This window comes from Ambystoma mexicanum, chromosome 6p (assembly GCF_040938575.1).
Source record: "Ambystoma mexicanum isolate Mex_15411 chromosome 6p, UKY_AmexF1_1, whole genome shotgun sequence".
Lineage (NCBI taxonomy): Eukaryota > Metazoa > Chordata > Amphibia > Caudata > Ambystomatidae > Ambystoma > Ambystoma mexicanum.
This window is the reverse complement of record NC_090935.1, coordinates 344,924,397-344,943,094: the sequence shown is the minus strand read 5'-3', so window position 1 is coordinate 344,943,094 and position 18,698 is coordinate 344,924,397. Positions and strand designations below refer to the sequence as shown.

Sequence of the window (18,698 nt, the reverse complement as noted above, 5' to 3'; positions counted from 1 at the left end):
ACCTGTAAGGTCCTGTCTGTGAAGCATGAGTTTGTGTTTCACTTAAACAACTCACAATTATGTACTTTACGCTTAATTAAGGATTGATCACAAAATGTTGGGGTTCCAGGACCCTATCTTCAGTGATTTCCAAACAATCTCATGCAAGCATATGTTATGAGTTTTAGGTCTAATTTGTTACCAACCAGAGAAATTTTAACTATTCATTATTTGGGAGGCGCTGTTGCGCCAAAACAAGATGGCTGCCTGAGTTTTGGGCTCTGGACCGCGAGAGCGCAAATCCTTTATCTATACCTCACAGCTGCAGCGGAATGCTCCCCAGGAACTGTGGCTTCCGTCTAAGCCTGCACGCGACGTGCTCACCAACTCCCGGGTCGAGGGACCCCCTGTGAGCCGCCGTGAGTTTGGACGACGGACGCCTGACTCGCCCCCTGCCGCGGCTTCGCTCAGTGCGGAGCCTCCTCGACACCCAGCGCCCCGGCTCTGACAGCCCTGTGGGGGAGGGGCATCTCGTCCTTGCGACGCACCAGGCGACAGGTACCTGGCAGAGACCACGCTGTGCTCCCCCACACTTCCCCTCTCTCACGACCACTGGCCTCCTGGTCGCCGCTCCCAAGAACTGCTCCCGGACTGCCCCCTCCTGGAAATGGAGGCCTCCCGATCCTGGTGGCCCTGCACTGTGGTCCGATCGCTGCTGCTGTTCCTCGCGGCTGCGGTACTCTCCGCGTGGACGTCGGCTTGCCTGCTCTTCTCTGCCTGATCATGCTGCCCCCCCCCTCGATCTGCATCATCGGAGCCTCGTGGCTGGTAGGGGTACCGGGTGAGAGGTACGAGCTTGCGGCTTCCTCGGTGGGGAGGCTGCCGTGGACCTGTCCCGGTCCCCCACCTCCCCCGCCTGGGTGGGAGCCGCTACGGGTGTCTCTGGAACTCAGGGCGTGCATTGTTGAAGACACCACTTTCCCGGGCACGCTGTGGGACGGCCCGGGGTCTGGGCGCCGCGGACCCCCCCCCACGCTGCATACCCTGGTACTGCTCCAGCCCTCACCAGATAACACCAACAGGGTTTGCCTCCTCTTGCTACCTACCCATCCATGAGACCCAGACTTGTGGGTGCCCTTTGTCTTTGTTGCGGCCCCCACTAGAGAACACCAATAGGGCTTACCTCCACTTGCTGGCCAACCATCCAGGAGATCCGGGCTCGTGGGTTCTTTTTGACTTTGGTGCAATCCCCCCCCCCCTGCCACATCTCCACTTCTGGAACGGCTGGTTGCTGCCCCCCCCCCCTCAACGAGGAATTCAACCCTGGGATTTCTGTTTGGCACGGTCCATGCCCAGGGGCTGCAAGGTGACCTCGTTTAGCGCTGAGTCGGACCCTTTTGGCAGGCGCTGTGACTTCTGTGCGACGCTGTAACAGGGGTCTCCGTTTCCACCCGCTGTGGTCGTGTCCCTACCTTTTGATTACTGTCTGCTATCACAGAATCCACCCTAAAGGATATATCACCTCGGCGGTTGTGACTGCTGTACATTCCTGCTAGTGAATCCACCCGCAGGCTCCGCCCCCATGAAGGGCTCATATTTATGAACTACTACTACGCCACATGCGTGCAGGTGGTTGGAAGCCTGTGAGTGTGGCTTGAGCGTGAAATAGACTCAACAACCTGAAGCCCACGCTATCACTGTCCTGGTTATCCCTGGGCCAACTGCTGTTGTTCCATTGCTAATCACCTGCACTCTCCCTGCCTCTGGGACCCCGCACCGGCCCTCGCCATGACTAAGGGAACCAGCGCTAGTAAAAAGCAAAGTTCTTTAAACATGTTCGCTAAAACGCTGTCTAGGTCGGCGCCGAATGCCCCTGATGAGGCAGCCTCCACTTCGGCCCCCTTGCCCTCAGACGACTCACAAAAGATGTTGGAATACATTTGAGATGGGTTCACTACACTCCACTCCAAATTGGACGATATGAACGGGACCATCTCTTCTATTAAAGCCCACATCGAAAAAACAGACGATCGAGTTGCCGAACTTGAAACTAGAGTGGGGGCAACCGAGGATGACTGGGCTCTCTCCGTGCGGCAGTCTCCACACTTATCAACTGGGAGTCCGCGGTCGAGAAGAAAAATGATGATCTCGAATCCCGTTCGACACGGAACAACCTACGTATCGTCAGAGTACCCGAAGACAATATCACGGTGCCCATGGAGAACTATGTCGAGCGCATCCTCATGTCACCCCTGGATAACCCTAAACTTTCTCCGCAATTTGCAATTGAGAGAGCACACCGATCCTTGTCCGCAAAACCCAGACCTGGTGCTCCACCTCGACCCATTATAGCCAGGATCTTGAACTTCTGCGACCGGGATGCCCTTTTACGTGTGGCCAGAGTCAAGGGAGACCTCCTTCTGGGATCCTCTAGGATCCACCTTTAGCCTGACTACTCGGTGGCGGTGCAGCGAGAGCATCAAACTTGTGTTGCCGTGAAGAAGAGGCTCCGAGACTTGGGAGTCAAATACTCCATGCTGTACCCCGCGTAGTTATTGGTCGAATACTCTAACAAAACCTTTTTTTTCACGATCCCGGAGGAGGCTTCCAAGTTTCTTGATGAACATTTCCCTGGCTGACCTCCTGATGCCGTGTTGGGGTCTCGGCCGGTTGCTAATTTGCATTAAATTCAGCTTGTGCCAGCGATGGCCCGAAATTAGCCTTACTCGCAATCTAGACTGTGCCGGGGTCATAACGACTCTGGGTTCTGTTTTTTACAGTTTGTTTTTTCTTGTCGAATTGATCTTCTATTTTACTGATCCTCCTATGTCAAATGTTTCTATTGTGTTTAACAACTCCCGCCACCTTAATGCTCTCCCAGCGCTTGTGCTCTCGGTACAGTTTCACCAGATCCTGGGTGGGATACCGGGGTCCTGATTGAAGCCTCAATGAGGCGGGGTCCCCTCCAGTCCGTACAGGAATGCATCCTCGGTTAGTGTAACCGTTGTTGACTCACCCACCAGTTCTGGGGACGTACCTTGGGTATATTCTTAATCCAGCTTCAGTGGTGATTTCCTTATATGCTCTCCAGTCCGATGCGCCTCTGCTAGGCCAGCTAACAGGCCCCCAGGCGTAGATGCCGAAAAGTTTGTGGTTGTTTTGGTTGGGTTGGGGTTTAATTCCTCAAGTTGGGGGGGATGTAGGTGGGGGTGGGAGGGGTGGCTGATTATGTAAAAAAAGACTTGACAACCGCCAGAGAGACCACACATGACACACTAACACATCACAAAATTAGCAACAAGGGAACTCATATGACCTGTTTAATAGTACATGGGCCAACTCGCATACACAAGATAACACTCACACATTCCTCCCACACTAATGGCGGTTGATGATGTGGTCTTCATGAGCTGGAATGTAAGAGGTCTGGGCAACTATAGGAAGATGTGGCAAATACAACTCCATGCTGAACGCCATGGTGTTCAGGTCTTATGCCTCCAGGAAACCCACGCGCGTTCGGAATATTGCGATAGATTCGCTAAACGATGGGGACCCCAGAGGTACTATACGAATTACTCCACCCAAAGTCGAGGCACTCTCACCCTGATTCACAGGAGCCTTACATTTTGCTGTTCCCATTCACAAGTAGACCCCCTCAGGAGATATGTGCTTGTCATTGGCAAACTGCAAAATCATGAGGTAGCCATCCTCAATATTTACAGCCCTAATATTGATGACCCCGAATTCTTCCTTCACTTGGCTTCGGTCCTAGAGAGTCACCCCCAGATCCCGATTATATGGGGGGGGGGGCGACTTCAACACGATCTTGGACGTAGACCTAGACAGATCTGGCTCCAGACCCCGCCAGCTCACAAAAGCAGCTTACATGATTCTTACAACTCTCCCCCGGCTGGCAGTGGTTGACACCTGGCGCTTAATGTACCCTGATTCACGCACGTACTCCTTCTACTCTTCTGTCCATGACTCGCATTCGAGGATTGACAGATGGCTCTTATCAGACATCCTTATTGGGTCCCTGTCCCACTTGGCCATCCTCCCCAGGACACTTTCTGATCACTCCCCGGTGGTTGTATCGTTGAATTGGGGACCCTATCTCGAAAAAACAAGACGGTGGAAAATGAGCCCCCATGCTCTACTTGAGCATACTTTCGCCACCGAACTCGAATCCTCCATTGAGGAGTTCTTTGAACTCAATACAGATTCGGTACCCTCGCGTGCTACCCTCTGGGAATCATTCAAGGCCTTTACCAGGGGCATTGCTATTGCTAAAGGGTGTGGCATCCTGAAAAACATTTGGAGGGAAATAGCAGAGTGTGAATCATCCCTCGCTAACCTGGAGTCCCAAAATGCCCAGGGCCACTCCCCCGACACACTGGCTTCATTGGGCTCAGAGCTCAAGGAATTCTGTAGACTTGCGGAGCGAAGTAAAATTCATAGATAGCCCTGATGCGGCTAGACGATACGGGGAGGGTGAGCTTGCCAGTCTGATACGCCGCGAGTTTGGAGCCCCTAACATCCCAGCAATAGAAACGACTGATGGTACACTGGCTACCTCATCTCAAGATATCAATACTGAGTTCTTAACATTTTACAACTCCCTATACTCTAAGGCCATTGGTCCCCGCGTTTCGGAAAATCGACTCTTACCTGGATAGCCTGTCTGCTGACGCCTCTGCTTCCCTGGAAGCCCCCTTCACCACTGAAGAGCTGACAGAGGCCATCGAGTCACTAGCAGCTGGGAAGGCCCCCGGCCCTGATGGTCTCCCCATGGACTTCTACAAACGCTACAAATCCATCCTGGCCCCTCAATTATTGGCTCTCTGGGAGGAGGCATGCGACACAGGTATACTCCCCCCATCCCTCCGCGAGGCTGTGGTGACAGTCCTCCTGAAACCAGGTAAACCCCCCACCCAGTGTGGTTCCTACCGCCCCCTATCGTTAATAAACTGTGATGTTAAAATTTACGCTAAACTGCTAGCTAATCGCCTTGCTCTGCTTATGCCGCATATTATTCACCCTCATCAGGCTGGTTTTGTCCCTAGTAGGTCCACATCCCTCAACCTTAGAAGACTCTTTAATGTGATTAGTAGAATAAACCCCGATACGCAGGCGGTGGCGGCCACCTTAGACATGCAGAAAGCATTTGACTTGGTGTCCTGGTATTTGTGGAGAGTCCTTAAGAAGTGTAAATTTGGCCCCAACTTCCGTGCCTGGATCAGGCTCCTCTACACCAGCCCAGTGGCTAGGGTTCGTACGGAGGACAGATGCTCCGCCATCTTTCAGATAGCCAGGGGGACACGTCAGGGATGCCCATTTTCACCGCTAATTTTTGCAATAGCTATGGAACCCTTTGCAGACATGATGCGCCAGCCGCACTCACACAGAGGTTTACGCATGGCAGGTCATGCTGACATAATCTCATCATACGCTGACGATGCCCTCCTGTACATCCTCTCTCCCGAAACCAACCTAGCTCCGATCCTGCAAGATGTAGCCCGATTTGGGCATATTTCTGGGCTGAAAGGTAACTGTTCAAAATCGGCCCTATTCCCACTGACTGACTGACGCCACGCAGCCCCCATCAGACTTGTTTGGTTTTACTTGGGCTCAAACCAGCTTTAAGTACCTGGGGGTGCTGGTCTCCCGACATACAGATAAGTTGCGTACTGACAATTATCAAAATTACCTTACCAACCTGGCCACAAAAAACGCTAATTGGACTAGACTTCCCATCTCCCTAGCTGGCAGAATCGGTCTACTCAAAATGGTAGTGCTGCCGCAACTCTTATACCGATTTACCAATCTCACACTATGGCCGGGCAATTAATTCTTTAAGACACTACGCGGCAAAACAAACACCTTTCTCTGGCATTCTGGTGCTGTCCGCCTCAAACTTACTACACTCACCGCCCCTAAGGAGCTAGGTGGGTTCGGTGCCCCCGACTTCCTCAGGTACTGGGCGGTCGCCCAATCCCAATTTGCATCCTATTGAATCATCACCACGGATCCCCCCCACACGTCCGCCTTGAGAAATTGAAGGTCAGCGAGCGTGTGATTGGATCCATTATCCTTAAGCCCGTTCCCCCTGATCCTGACTCGGCAGACCCCGTTGTTAGCGCTTCCGTGGCACTCACCAAAATATGGGCAATGGTCGCCACACCCCACCCGTTCCATGGGGACCTCCCGCTCTGGAATTTCTTCCCTGATGTTCTGTATATTCCTCAGTCCATTGTGTCCCGGTGGTCGGAGGCGGGTCTCTTGTCACTACGAAATGCCTTTATACAGGGCAACTTCCTTGAGTTGTCTGACCTCCCTAGCTCCCTTAAGCGTAAACCATCAGCCTGGCTACAATACTCCTTGCTTCGCAAGAACCTTAAAGCCAGATACCCTGACTTCCCTGCTATTCCACCAGACGATCCCATAATCGCAGAACTCTGCTCTGTCGATTCCTTTAGGGGTAATGTATCAAGGCTCTACAACCTACTACAGACCAGAGCCCCCCCCTTTTACTAAACTTAGACTTAAATGGGAGGAGGATCTCGGAGTTGAGATTACTGAAGAGCGCTGGGCCCGTATGTGCGCCCACACCCAGGAGGTTTCCTATAATTCTAGGTTTAAACTACTGCAATTTAAGTTCTGCACAGATACCACCACACACCTACTAAACTACATTGCATGTTTCACAAACATTCGCCTAACTGCCCTAGATGTGGTGCGGACCAAGCTACCTACATACACATGATCTGGCAATGCCCAAACCTGACGCAATACTGGCGCGAGATATGCTCCATAATGTCTGACATGCTAGACCATACTATAGACCCCTCTCCTGTACGCTGCCTTTTCCACGAGCCAGCTGGGCTGCATCGGGACTCTAGGAAATTGGCAGGTCTATGTCTGGTGCTGGCAGCGCGCTGTATACTACTGTGCTGGCTTCACCGTAATCCACCCACGGCTGCGCGGTGGCTTAGGGCAGTCACCTGGGCACATGACACGGAGGAAACCTGGGGGGCGTTACAACATTCACATTCCAGACCTAGGGATATTTGGCGTCCTTTTCACAACTACCTGTCCACCCTATCCCCTAACTCAGACTCTGACTCCGCTCCTCTCTCCTAATCCCCTTAATGGCCCCTCCTCTCGCTAACCCTGATCGCAGTGCATCCTGAACCATCTTTCCCATGTGTATTGTATTGGTATCCGAATGCTACCGTAAATGTCTCTTGGTATTACTGTATATTGATGCCTTGTTGTGCCTCTCTCTGATCTTTTGTTTTGTGTGTTGTCAAGTCGAATAAATAAAGTTTTTTAAAAAAACTATTCATTATTTGCTTCCTAACGAAATGTTTTAATAAACTGAGAACTTGAAACACTTGGTAACAATATGTCCTGCTTTAATCATATTACGCGCTCTGCACTTTAAAGAATTTGTTCATAGTCTGAACTTTATGGACTTAAATAATTTGGGCCAATATATTGTTCTTTTTTTAATTGCATTTTCAACTGTCCTTTTATGGTCCATCTGTGATATAAATTGTAAAAGGTTGGTGTTTTATTAACCAAATAATGTTTTTATTAAAACGTAAATTGGCTTCTAATGAAGTCTCCCGTTTCTTTTTTCTTCAGATTGTCCACATTTGGAAATGCAGGAAGTTCACACCTGGACTATCCAAAAGATTCAGACCTCATGGAAGCTTTCCATTGCAGCCAGACCCAAACAAACAGGTCTTCCTTTAATGGCGACGTTACTACAGAATTCTGTGGCGTCATGATGTGTTGTCATTTTAGTTTTCCCCCAAGTAACGTGTAGGGTGTTCACAATTACAATCTCGCAAAAAAAATGGGCTATGTATTATTAGGAGACTCTCTCAGTAAGGTGAAATTACCATAAGATTGGAATGTGACGCAATGTGCCAGGGATCACTCGAGGGCAACAAACCCCTTTTTTGTAGCCTTTGTAGCCCCTTCCTGAAAAGGAAATTGAGTGTTGTATTTCATTTGATCATGACCTGTATTGAAAGGGTGTGGGGTGGGGTTTGATTCAGAGTGTTACAGCACTGGAAACATTACTTTTGAATCCTGCGCTTCCCTAGGAGGGGCACAAGTAGGATCAACTAATCAATGAAACGGAATGGGTGGAACCCGGAGTTTAGGCTTGTCTGACCATTACAGCAGTGTTAAAAGCAGCTACTTTGATCTATCATGGAGGTCCATGGTCACTAGCTTTAGTCTTCCCCGCAATAATGGGACTGATTCATATCCAATACTACAGTACGCATTCTAGGTACTGTGTGGAACTTAATTGCTTACTCCGGTTTTGGCACTTTGGCATCCTGGTTGCTTGAAGAATTTGGGCATAGCCTATTGCCTTTAGTGCGAAGCTCAACAATAGAAGACAGAATAAAGTGCTGCTCCCTTTCCTAAGATCAGAGATCATACCAGTACCTTGAGCAGCAAAATGTAATGGTTCCGTCGCTGTCTAAATTCAAATGTGCTCAGCCACCAGGTAGCCTGCACGATCAACTTGCACATTGGCGACTTTCCATTGTGAGGGCATATGGAACTAAATGCTGGGAAAAGAAAAACTCTCTCCATCAGTTAAGCAGTAATGCATGTCCCAGACATTCGTGTTCCATCCCTGCCCATGGCGTAAAGACATCCTTTGGCCTTGCTAGTGGAAGCCAAGATATACATTCATGGAGAATGGCGGAATTGAAAGACCTAATCGCTGCTTCTGTGTGCAACCATCCCTCCCTGATTCTGGGCCTTTTTCAATGATGTCGCCTGGAAGATGGTGTTAAAGACAATTCACTCTGTGTGCTGTCTGGAACAGTTGTTTAGATAGAAAGGCTGTCTGGTTTTTCTGCCTCAAAGGGGCACTCTCATGTATAATTTTATTTATAAAACTAAAAAATTAATCATATGCACGACATCAGAGAATAACAACAAACTTGAATTTTAAAAAAGTGAGTAGGAAAGAGCGAGATTTCAGTGCAAATAATACCATATATTTCAGCATATTTTTAGGTTGGAGCAAGGGTTTTGTCTCGGACAAATGGCTGTCACCTTTTAGTCTACTTTCTGGGGTAAACAGTTCTCTGCTGTGGTGCTGGTGGTTACTTTGTTTTAAAAAAGAAGATGATGCATGGGAGTGCTCCTGTTAAGCAGAAGTTGTACATTCCCAGTGTAAATTTGTTACATCTAGTTGCATGACCACCATATACATTCTGTATATATATTTCTGAGGCTTGTGGAATCTGCTTAGATCACATGCTGTGCATAGGCCGACATCTAGTGGAAGCTGCGGAGTATTACAGTTTGTTTTTCGAAGTCGAAAAATGGGCGTCGACACAGGGCGTGCCAGTAATACTATCCCTAGTGTGACGTCCCCTGTACCCATGATCCCTCACGCGTCTAGGATCCCCAGATTGTTTTTTTCCGCCATTCTGGTCGGAAGCACTTCATCGGAGTTCCCTGGCTTTGCCATATTTTCACTCTAAACTAATTCTAATTTGCCCCGTTTGGCCAACCTTTCGTCGATCAACATCTCGACGCCGAACCGGGGAGGAGATCAACGTCGAATACCCGACGGATTGGTCCTTGAGGCTTCCGCCTCGGCTCGGGCCTGGGCCGCTGGCCTCGGCCCTACAAGTAGGGAGAGTGGGGGTGGTACACTTCCACACTCGACACCTTATTACCTACACACACTTGCCCGCTGCCCACAGGCGCGTATGGAGGGTACGCCCTTTCAGTTTTGCCCCAAGTGTAATAAGAAATACCCTTGGGTAGATAAGCACGCTACGTGCAACCTTTGCCTACCCAGAGACCACCCCGAGACGGGTTGCAGGGCCTGTAGTAGGTTTAAGGCCAAAACTCTTAAGGACCGCTCCACCAAGCGTTGGGCCCACCACGCCAAGCTAGCAGCTATGGAGGCGGAGGGTACCTTCAGCGACGCCGAACTTTCGGACGGCGAGGGCACCAAGGCGTCGAAGGACAGCCGAACGCACGTCCCCGGCTTCGGAAGGTCGTCCGTCCCGGCGACTATGGGGAAGTCCCCCGGCGACAAAAGCGTTACACATACACACGCTAAACACAAAAAATCCACCCGAGATTCGACGTCGTCGAAACCTCGGAAAGAGGCACAGAAGGAGCGGTCCGAAAGGACGTCCTCTGGGCGGTCCCGGTCGAGGTCGCCGCACGACGTCAGGCAAGCCTCCACACTTGCACAGAGTGCCTCGACCATTAATATCCCGGAAGATCAATCGTCCGGAGACCAACACGACTTCCACCCCCAGCCTGCACCCCAGGAAAAGGGTACATCACTTGGGAGTAAAGAGGGGCCAGTTTCGAAGGCTAGTTCGAAAGACAGGGATTCCACCTCCGATCCTCGACGCCAGGCGTCGAAAGATAAGGGAAAGGGGAAACACACTTCCACCCACGGGGAAGGGGGTAAACAGCAAAGGAAACAACCCTTGCAGTCCTCCACTACAAAAGAACTGACCAAGTCTTCTCAGGGCCAATCCATAGAAAGTCCCAGCAAGGTCACCCCAAGCTCAAAACTCTGGTCATGCGAGGACATTGACAGAGTAATGTCAAGGATGTCTTCCTTGGCGAATTTTTTCGAAAGACACCCTGAACAACTCCTAGCTTTAAACCCTCAGGAAGATTCTCCCTCAGGGTCAAGGGACCCTATCCCCTCAAATAAAAGACCCCGGGTCGAGACACCATTTAGGCCTTTAGACCCCATCGAGGTCCAACCCTATTCTTACCTCTTCCCTACAGACCAAGGAAACTCTTCCCTTATAGAAGGTCAGGAAATTGACACGCCAGAAGATCCTGCAGGATCAGATTATTACGGCGAAGACGAAGACGAGGATGAGCCAGAAAATAGCCCAGATATTTTCAGAATGGACTCACCAGTCGAAAGGGAAGCCCCAGTGTCTGACTCCCCAATAGATAATCAGCCCCTCCTGAATGAACTGCTCTTTCGGGCAGCTAACCACTTCCACATAGACACACAAGGTGTCCAGGAAGAAAGGGACTTTGCGGAAGAACTAATAGGGGAAAGGAAGCCAGTAGCCCAGACCATTCCCATCCTAAAATCTGTTCAACGCAGAATAGCACCATCCCTTGTCAACCCAAACCTGACAAGACCTGTAAATCCGAGAGTGGAGAAGCTGTTTAAAGCAGCCCAGTCGGACCCCCTATATATTAGAGGTCAACTTAAGCCAGACTCTCTAGTAGTAACCAACACCCGCAAAAGAGCTGGTACACCATTATCTTCCTCTGAGGCTCCCCCCGACAAAGAAAGTAAAAAACTTTATGGTTTTGGCAGGAAAGTAGCTTCCACGGCAGCCTACCAAGCCAGAATCGCGAATTCCACCACACTGTTGGCTAGCTACAACTGTCACCAGTGGGAAGAAGTGGCAGCACTAATAGACTCTGCTCCCGAACCCCTTAAAAGCCAGCTAGCTCGCATTTGTGCGGAAGGAAGGAACGTGTCAGGCTGCACTGTAAAAGCAACTCTGGACGCCGCTGACAATGCGGGTAGACTTATAGCAGAGGGGACTGTCATCAAAAGGCATGCTTGGTTGAGGCAGTCGGGATTCAAAGCAGAAACACAAGCTGCGCTCTTAGACAAACCAGTGGAAAGTGATCTCCTGTTTGGGAAGGCAGTCGAGGACGCTCTAAAAAACGCTAAGGAAGAATTCGACACCCTCAAATCCCTTGGCCAGTTAACTACCAAACCACCTAACCAAAGAGGGAATGGCAATTTTCGTCGCCCCCGCGGCCAAAATTCCAATAGAGGAAATAGCTACTCCCACACCCAGGGTACACAGTGGAACACCAGCTCACAACAGTCTACCCAGGCGTATGGTAGGGGTAGTAAAAGAGGACGTGGTAGAGGCAGAGGCAGCCCCAGTAAAGGAGGAGGCACGCCTCCACCAAAGCAGTGACGCTCAGTTCAGGGTCCCTTCCCATGCAACCCCAGTAGGGGGACGAATATCAAGTTTCACCCAGGCATGGGAAGGGATAACATCCGACAGATGGGTGCTGTCAACAGTATCCAATGGGTACTGCATAGAACTACTGCAACGTCCCCTAAACCATCCTCCAAGACAAAAAGTCCACTCTTTACAACATCAGAAGATCCTCCTCGAGGAGATCGCCATTCTGCTAGAAAAGGACGCGATAGAACTCGTCCCGGGACACCAGGTAAACAAGGGTATCTATTCAACTTACTTCCTTGTGCCAAAGAAAGATTTAACAATGCGCCCAGTTTTGGACTTACGGCCTGCCAACAAGTATGTCAAGCCCCAAAAATTCCGTATGACCACACTACAAGAGGTAATCCCACTCCTAAAAAAGGGGGATTACATGGCAACCTTGGATATGAAAGATGCCTATTTTCATATTTCCATGCTCCCGGCGCACAGAAAATACTTGCGCTTCAAGGTGGACAGTCGCCACTACCAATTCAAGGTACTGCCCTTCGGGATAGCTTCTGCACCAAGGGTATTCACCAAGGTACTGGCGGTGGCAGCTGCACACCTACGCAGGGAGGCAATCCCAGTGTACCCTTATCTGGACGACTGGCTCATAACGGGGGAAACCCCAGGAATCTGCAGGTCAAACATTCAGAGGACCATCGACCTCCTCCACGAATTAGGCTTCTCCATCAACGAGAAAAAGTCAAGTCTGGTGCCAAGCACCTCAAAACAGTTTCTAGGAGCTATCCTAGATACTCAGAAAGGATTGACCTTCCCTTCGGAAGAAAGAATTCGGAACATACTTCTGCAAATTCCGCATTATCAGTCAGGTCAACAGATAACAGTACGCAAAGCTATGCGGTTACTGGGCATGATGGCGTCATGCATTTACCTGGTCCCCCACGCGCGTCTGCGCATGCGTCCCATGCAAGAATGGTTGGCGAAACAGTGGTCTCAGGCAAGTGGTCAGTGGGACGATCTAGTGGTCGTTTCGCCAACACTCGTACAGAGCCTACACTGGTGGACAAGAGAGAATCTCGCAAAGGGGAAACCCTTTTACGATCCCGAAGTACAAGCCGTGGTGACTACAGATGCATGCCTGACTGGGTGGGGAGCTCACCATCTCCACCACACAGCTCAGGGTCTCTGGTCTCACTCAGTAGCCAAGAACCACATCAATCTGCTAGAGCTTCTGGCAGTATTCCGAGCGCTAAAGGCGTTCGAGCCCCATCTACTGAACTTGTCGGTGCAGATCAGGACGGACAGCACGACAGCCATGTTCTATCTGAACAAGCAAGGGGGGACTCGTTCGCCAAATCTGTCCAAGCTTGCCCAGAAAATATGGATATGGGCACTCAGACGGAACATCTTCCTGTCATCACAACATGTTCCAGGGGAGCTCAATTCCCTAGCGGATGCTCTAAGCAGAGACTCCCTCCCAGAAGAACACGAATGGGTCCTTCACAGAAACGTAGTAGAAGATCTCTTCTCTCAGTGGGGTTTCCCCACTATAGACCTATTCGCCACAAGCGAAAACAAACAATGCCCAGGATTTGCATCCAGGTTCCCCCAGCCAGACTCCCAAGGGAATGCCCTGTGGATGAACTGGTCAGGGATGTTTGCGTACGCTTTTCCACCAACTCCTCTCATCAGAAAAGTGGTGTACAAAATGAACAAGGAATCGATGACGCTCATCCTAGTTGCTCCCATGTGGGCGAGACAACCATGGTTTCCACACCTACGCAGGATGGCGGTGTGCGAGCCCATCAGACTCCCAGCCTGGTACAACCTACTGTCCCAGCAACAGGGTCAAACAGTGCATCAGGAACCCAACTCTATGAACCTAGCAGCATGGCTCCTGAAGTCATAGAGTTTGGACATCTCAAATTACCACAGAGGTGTATGGACATTCTAAAAGAGTCCAGGAAACCAAATACAAGGCACTGTTACTTTGACAAGTGGAAAAGATTCGTTATCTGGTGCCAGAGTAAACAAATCAACCCGGTTGATTGCACTCCTTCCAACGTTGTAACATACATGCTCCACCTGCTGGATGCAGGGTTGGTTTTTAACTCTCTGAAAGTACACCTGGCAGCCCTCTCAGCCTACACCACATCCCATAACAAGGTTTCGTGGTGGAAAGTACCAGTGGTTAAAGCCTTCATGGAAGGAGTAAAGAGACTTCACCCTCCTATCTCGAACCCACCGCCAGGATGGGATCTCAATGTGGTGCTATCTAAGCTCATGGGGCCCCCCTTCGAACCCATGCATAAAAGTAGTCTCAAACACCTGACTTATAAAACGGCCTTCTTAGTAGCCATTACCTCCATAAGAAGGGTCAGTGAAATTCAGGCTCTGTCAGTGCAAGATCCTTTCTTTACTATCCACAAGGACAAACTGGTTTTACGCACACACCCTAGATTCTCACCAAAATTCATATCCAAGTTCCATGTAAACCAGTCCATCGAGCTTCCGGCTTTCTTCCAAAACCCACAAAGCTCAGCTGAGGTGAAACTACACACCCTAGATGTGCGTAGGGCGGTCTTATACTATGTAAATAAAACCAGACCGCTAAGGAAAACAGATCAACTGTTTGTCTCCGTAGCTACAGGCAGAGAGGGGGATCGCGTCTCTAAGGGCGCTATCTCAAAGTGGATTATCAACTGTATACAGCGGTGTTACTCTCTTTCTGAAAAAACTCTGCCTTTTACGCCAAGGGCCCACTCTACCAGAGGCATTGGGGCCACTCTGGCTTTCATTGCAAATGTTCCCCTTGACACCATTTGCAAAGCAGCTACTTGGAGCTCTATTCACACTTTTACTCAGCATTGACACTCATTCCAAGGCAGATACACAAGTGGGACAAGCGGTTCTAAGACACCTGTTTGCTCATGACCCTTCTCACATCCCACCTCCTTCTTCTGGTACTGCTCGCTAATCTATGCACAGCATGTGATCTAAGCAGATTCCACAAGCCTCAGAAGGGATACATTACTCACCGTAATCGTATTTCTGATGCTTGTATCTGCTTAGATTCACATGCGACCCACCCTTCCTCCCCTCCGAGAGAAGGCGCATGGTTGCTTGTAGTCTTACCTTTCTGTCTATCTGCTTGGACTATCTGTACTCGCGCTACTCCTCATGCTACCTCATGTCAGGAAAAACACAATCTGGGGATCCTAGACGCGTGAGGGATCATGGGTACAGGGGACGTCACACTAGGGATAGTTTTACTGGCACGCCCTGTGTCGACGCCCATTTTTCGACTTCGAAAAACAAACTGTAATACTCCGCAGCTTCCACTAGATGTCGGCCTATGCACAGCATGTGAATCTAAGCAGATACAAGCATCAGAAATACGATTACGGTGAGTAATGTATCCCATATATATATATATATATATATATATTGCTCTAGATCTTTTAAGTTCCGGTTACAAGCTTGGTGGTTCGCTCTAGTTTCTTTTTTTTCTTTTGTTTCAGAACAAAAAATAGAGTGTGGCAGTTAGCCTGTATTTGAAGCTGAAGAGTTAGTCTTTTCACAGACATACAAGTCCTCATTGGTAGCAGCACTCATGGAGTACAACAGAATTAGGAAATAGTGTTACAATAAGGCTAATATTGCGCTCGCTGCTGTTCGGAAAATGCATGATTTTCTTTCTTCCGGTAGAGCCGTCAGTAGATCCCAGATAATGGTCATATTTGTGCTTCAGTGTTTTTTGTATTGTTTAATTGTGCTTAATTTAACTGGAATTTATTTGTCTCTTCCAGGTATAAAATCTCTTTACTCAAACCTTCCACAAAAGCCCTTGCATTGTCCTGCAAAGTCTCAATTCGAACAGATAACCGTGGTTTCCTCTCTCTGCAATATATGATCAGGAACGAAGACGGCCAGATCTGTTTTGTGGAGTACTATTGTTGTCCAGATGAGGATGTTGGTGAATCGGAGACATAATTGCCCAATAAACAGGCACGTTGCATTTCACAGACTGTGGATATTCGGCTATTTTTCATGTTCACAAACTGTTAGGCTGTTGACATGGTGGCCCCGCTCTTTGAAAACACCACTAAATATTATTGTGATCACATTTGACTTAAAACTAGGGCTTATTCTACTCAGTCCTCCACACTTGACTATTGAAGAAATTGACTGGTTGGAGTCCATTGCCAGTGGTTGTGTGTAAAGCTATCCAGAAATTAAAAAGAGTGAAAAAATAAAAAGGGATCCCCGAAACCCAGCACGTGCTTGTCTACCCCGACATTCCTTTGCACTACAGATGTCCGTGTGCAGAAGGACATACGGAGTGGATTAAAACTTGGAAATGGTAGAAATGGAAATCTAAATCGATTAAATCAAGTCATTTGTGGTCGACTCTTTGTAGTAACTATTGCCAGTGCCCTCTTTGCTGCTGGCGAGCTTCATTATTGTCACTTACAATGCTCACTTAAAGGGCAGTCTCGTGCAAGGTAATTGTACACAGCCAACCATTGCATTGTGCTGTTGATGTGGACTAGGAGGTTAAAAATACAAACGCTTTTATTATTTTATTTTTTTACATTTTCGGTGTAGATTGCATAGCACGGTGTGCACACAGCTGAAGGCAACTCGTGCAGTTCGCACGATTGTTGTATACCATTTATAGCCAGGTCTAACCTCAAAGCTTAAACATCCTTTCAAGTAAAAGACCTATCAGATTGTGACACAAAGCGACATGCGCCATTATTGTTTATACTAGACTGGACCTCATCAATGCATTTGGCATCAGTGGGGGGTTTTGTTAGTTTAGAATTTGTGAATATAAAAATAAATCACTGTATGTTAGTGCACTCGTGTTTTATGGGATTTTCAGGAGTATTTTCCCCCCTGTTCCTTTTGTTTATCCGAAATTCGATTAAGCTCTGGTAAGAAGCTACTGAGAAATATGGAGCTGTTCTGTTATCAAAACTATAATGTTTCCGAACTGCAGGCTGCCTGATGAGCCGCTCTTGCTTGGTGAACACGCCTATGGAGACATCACAGAGTAAACGGAGTAGAGCAACCTTTCCATTCATATATTTATTTTAAGAACTGAAAGGACAAGAAGATTCTCTTAACTCCCTGATTGTTCTCTTTCTTAAATTGTAGAGAGCCCGCTTGCCACTTGGAGTATGTCTTTAGCTGCTTTTGGCCTACATCACACCTTATAGTAATGTGTATAGTCCGCCTCGTTACTAAATTTGTTTTGTACGTTTGTAATAAAAATGCTTTTAAACATACTAAAATAATTTTTTGTTAACACTCATATTTAGTCACAATTTTGAGAAATGCACATTGTACAGAAATCTACAAAATTAAGTGGACCACATCCTACTACAGCTGAGATGCCAATTTTGTGTCAATCGGGCATTGTAGTGATTGAACACATCAAACGCTCATTGTCGTGTTGTCTTGAATTTTACAATGCCAAGGAGTTCAAACGTCCAAAGGACACAGCCTGAGGCGACTATGCTCGTTTTCACAGGGATCTCATGCCAACACCCACCCATCTTTTTTACACAGCAGGTGGTATCTGGGGTAGGCGTGTCTAGAGTGTGTGATCTCATTCGAAGCAGTCCAGTTTCTAATCATTGTGTTTACGCTCCCGAGCTACACTAGTGAGAAAAATAGTTCACTCATGTATTGTTTTTATTTTCATTTACTTTTCCCACAGATTCATACAAAAGGTTAAATCCGCCCAACAGCTTTGAAATGGGTACATAAAGCCACATTTTGTGAAATTTGCCTACAGCAATGCCGCAGAATCGATTCTGATATAGTGCAATTGTGAATACAATTTGCAGAACGTGTGTGTAGAGAGTTCGAAGCAAAGTAATGGAGTGGGCCCCAAAGAAAACAGCAAGTGTTGTAATTTACCTTAGGTTTATTTTTTCTGTACACTAGGTAGTCATCAGAATCTAAATGGAAATAATCAGACGACGGTCTTCTTTGTCACAATCAGGGTATGGGGAATAGTTTGCCCAACTCTCTTATTTGCCACAATGCTACTCTCCCATTAAGGGAGATGAGACCCTTCTTGCTTTATCCTGCTCCAAGCAATATGGGGCCCACTCCACTCTTCATGGATATAGTCCACTACTCGCTGTTCAGCAAGCCCAAGTCTTTACGTTATTTTAGGCTTTTCAGCCTCTAATCTCTTTAAGGTCTCTCTGCTATTTCAGCTCTTCCAGCTGGCCTAGTTTACCCAGTCTGTTCTCAGCCTCAACTTTACTTGGCTTTGTTTGCTATCTTAGTAGCTCCCTGGTTCTTGGCTGGGAGCTCATCTATTTTCCTTCACTGCCTCTGGCCTTATAAAGGCCTCTCTGCCCAAAGGGCTGAACTCCTGTGGCCCGCATTAGTTGCCCTCCAGTTTTCTTTGTATTCAGCCGGATAGGTTCTGTGTCTTAATTCCATCATTTTCCCCAGATGTTATGGGTTGTGGCTTCCTGAGTCTTCATTAGCCTTGTTGGCCATCTTTGATTCAGGTGTAAGCTCCCCCCCCTTTCCTCACTCTGCTCCTCCCTGGCTTCTCAAATTTCCCTGGCTCCTACAACCTTGACGTAGTTTGTGCTGGAGATCTGATCTTGTGAATGGTGAGTTTCTGCAGGCACCCCTGCTTACAGACAGGATTGAATCAAGCATCACAGTTTTTTGCCCATTCACTAGTATGGAGAGTCTTCTCTGTGCCACTCC

The 18,698-nt window shown here is 48.4% G+C and overlaps 1 protein-coding gene across 4 annotated transcripts in view; it reads left to right on the top strand.

The window, feature by feature from the left end:
- The window catches only part of RAD1 (RAD1 checkpoint DNA exonuclease), a 266,136-nt gene extending 248,882 nt beyond the window's left edge, over nucleotides 1-17,254 (top strand). For 3 of the 4 annotated variants that reach the window (XM_069627109.1, XM_069627107.1, XM_069627108.1), the window contains 2 exons: nucleotides 7,627-7,725; nucleotides 15,761-17,254. In XM_069627109.1, the coding sequence (XP_069483210.1) occupies nucleotides 7,627-7,725; nucleotides 15,761-15,944 (283 nt within the window). In that variant the 3' untranslated portion in view covers nucleotides 15,945-17,254. The remainder of the gene's footprint in view (nucleotides 1-7,626; nucleotides 7,726-15,760) is intronic. The other variant, XM_069627110.1, reaches the window with a different exon arrangement.
- The last annotated feature ends 1,444 nt before the right edge of the window (nucleotides 17,255-18,698 follow it).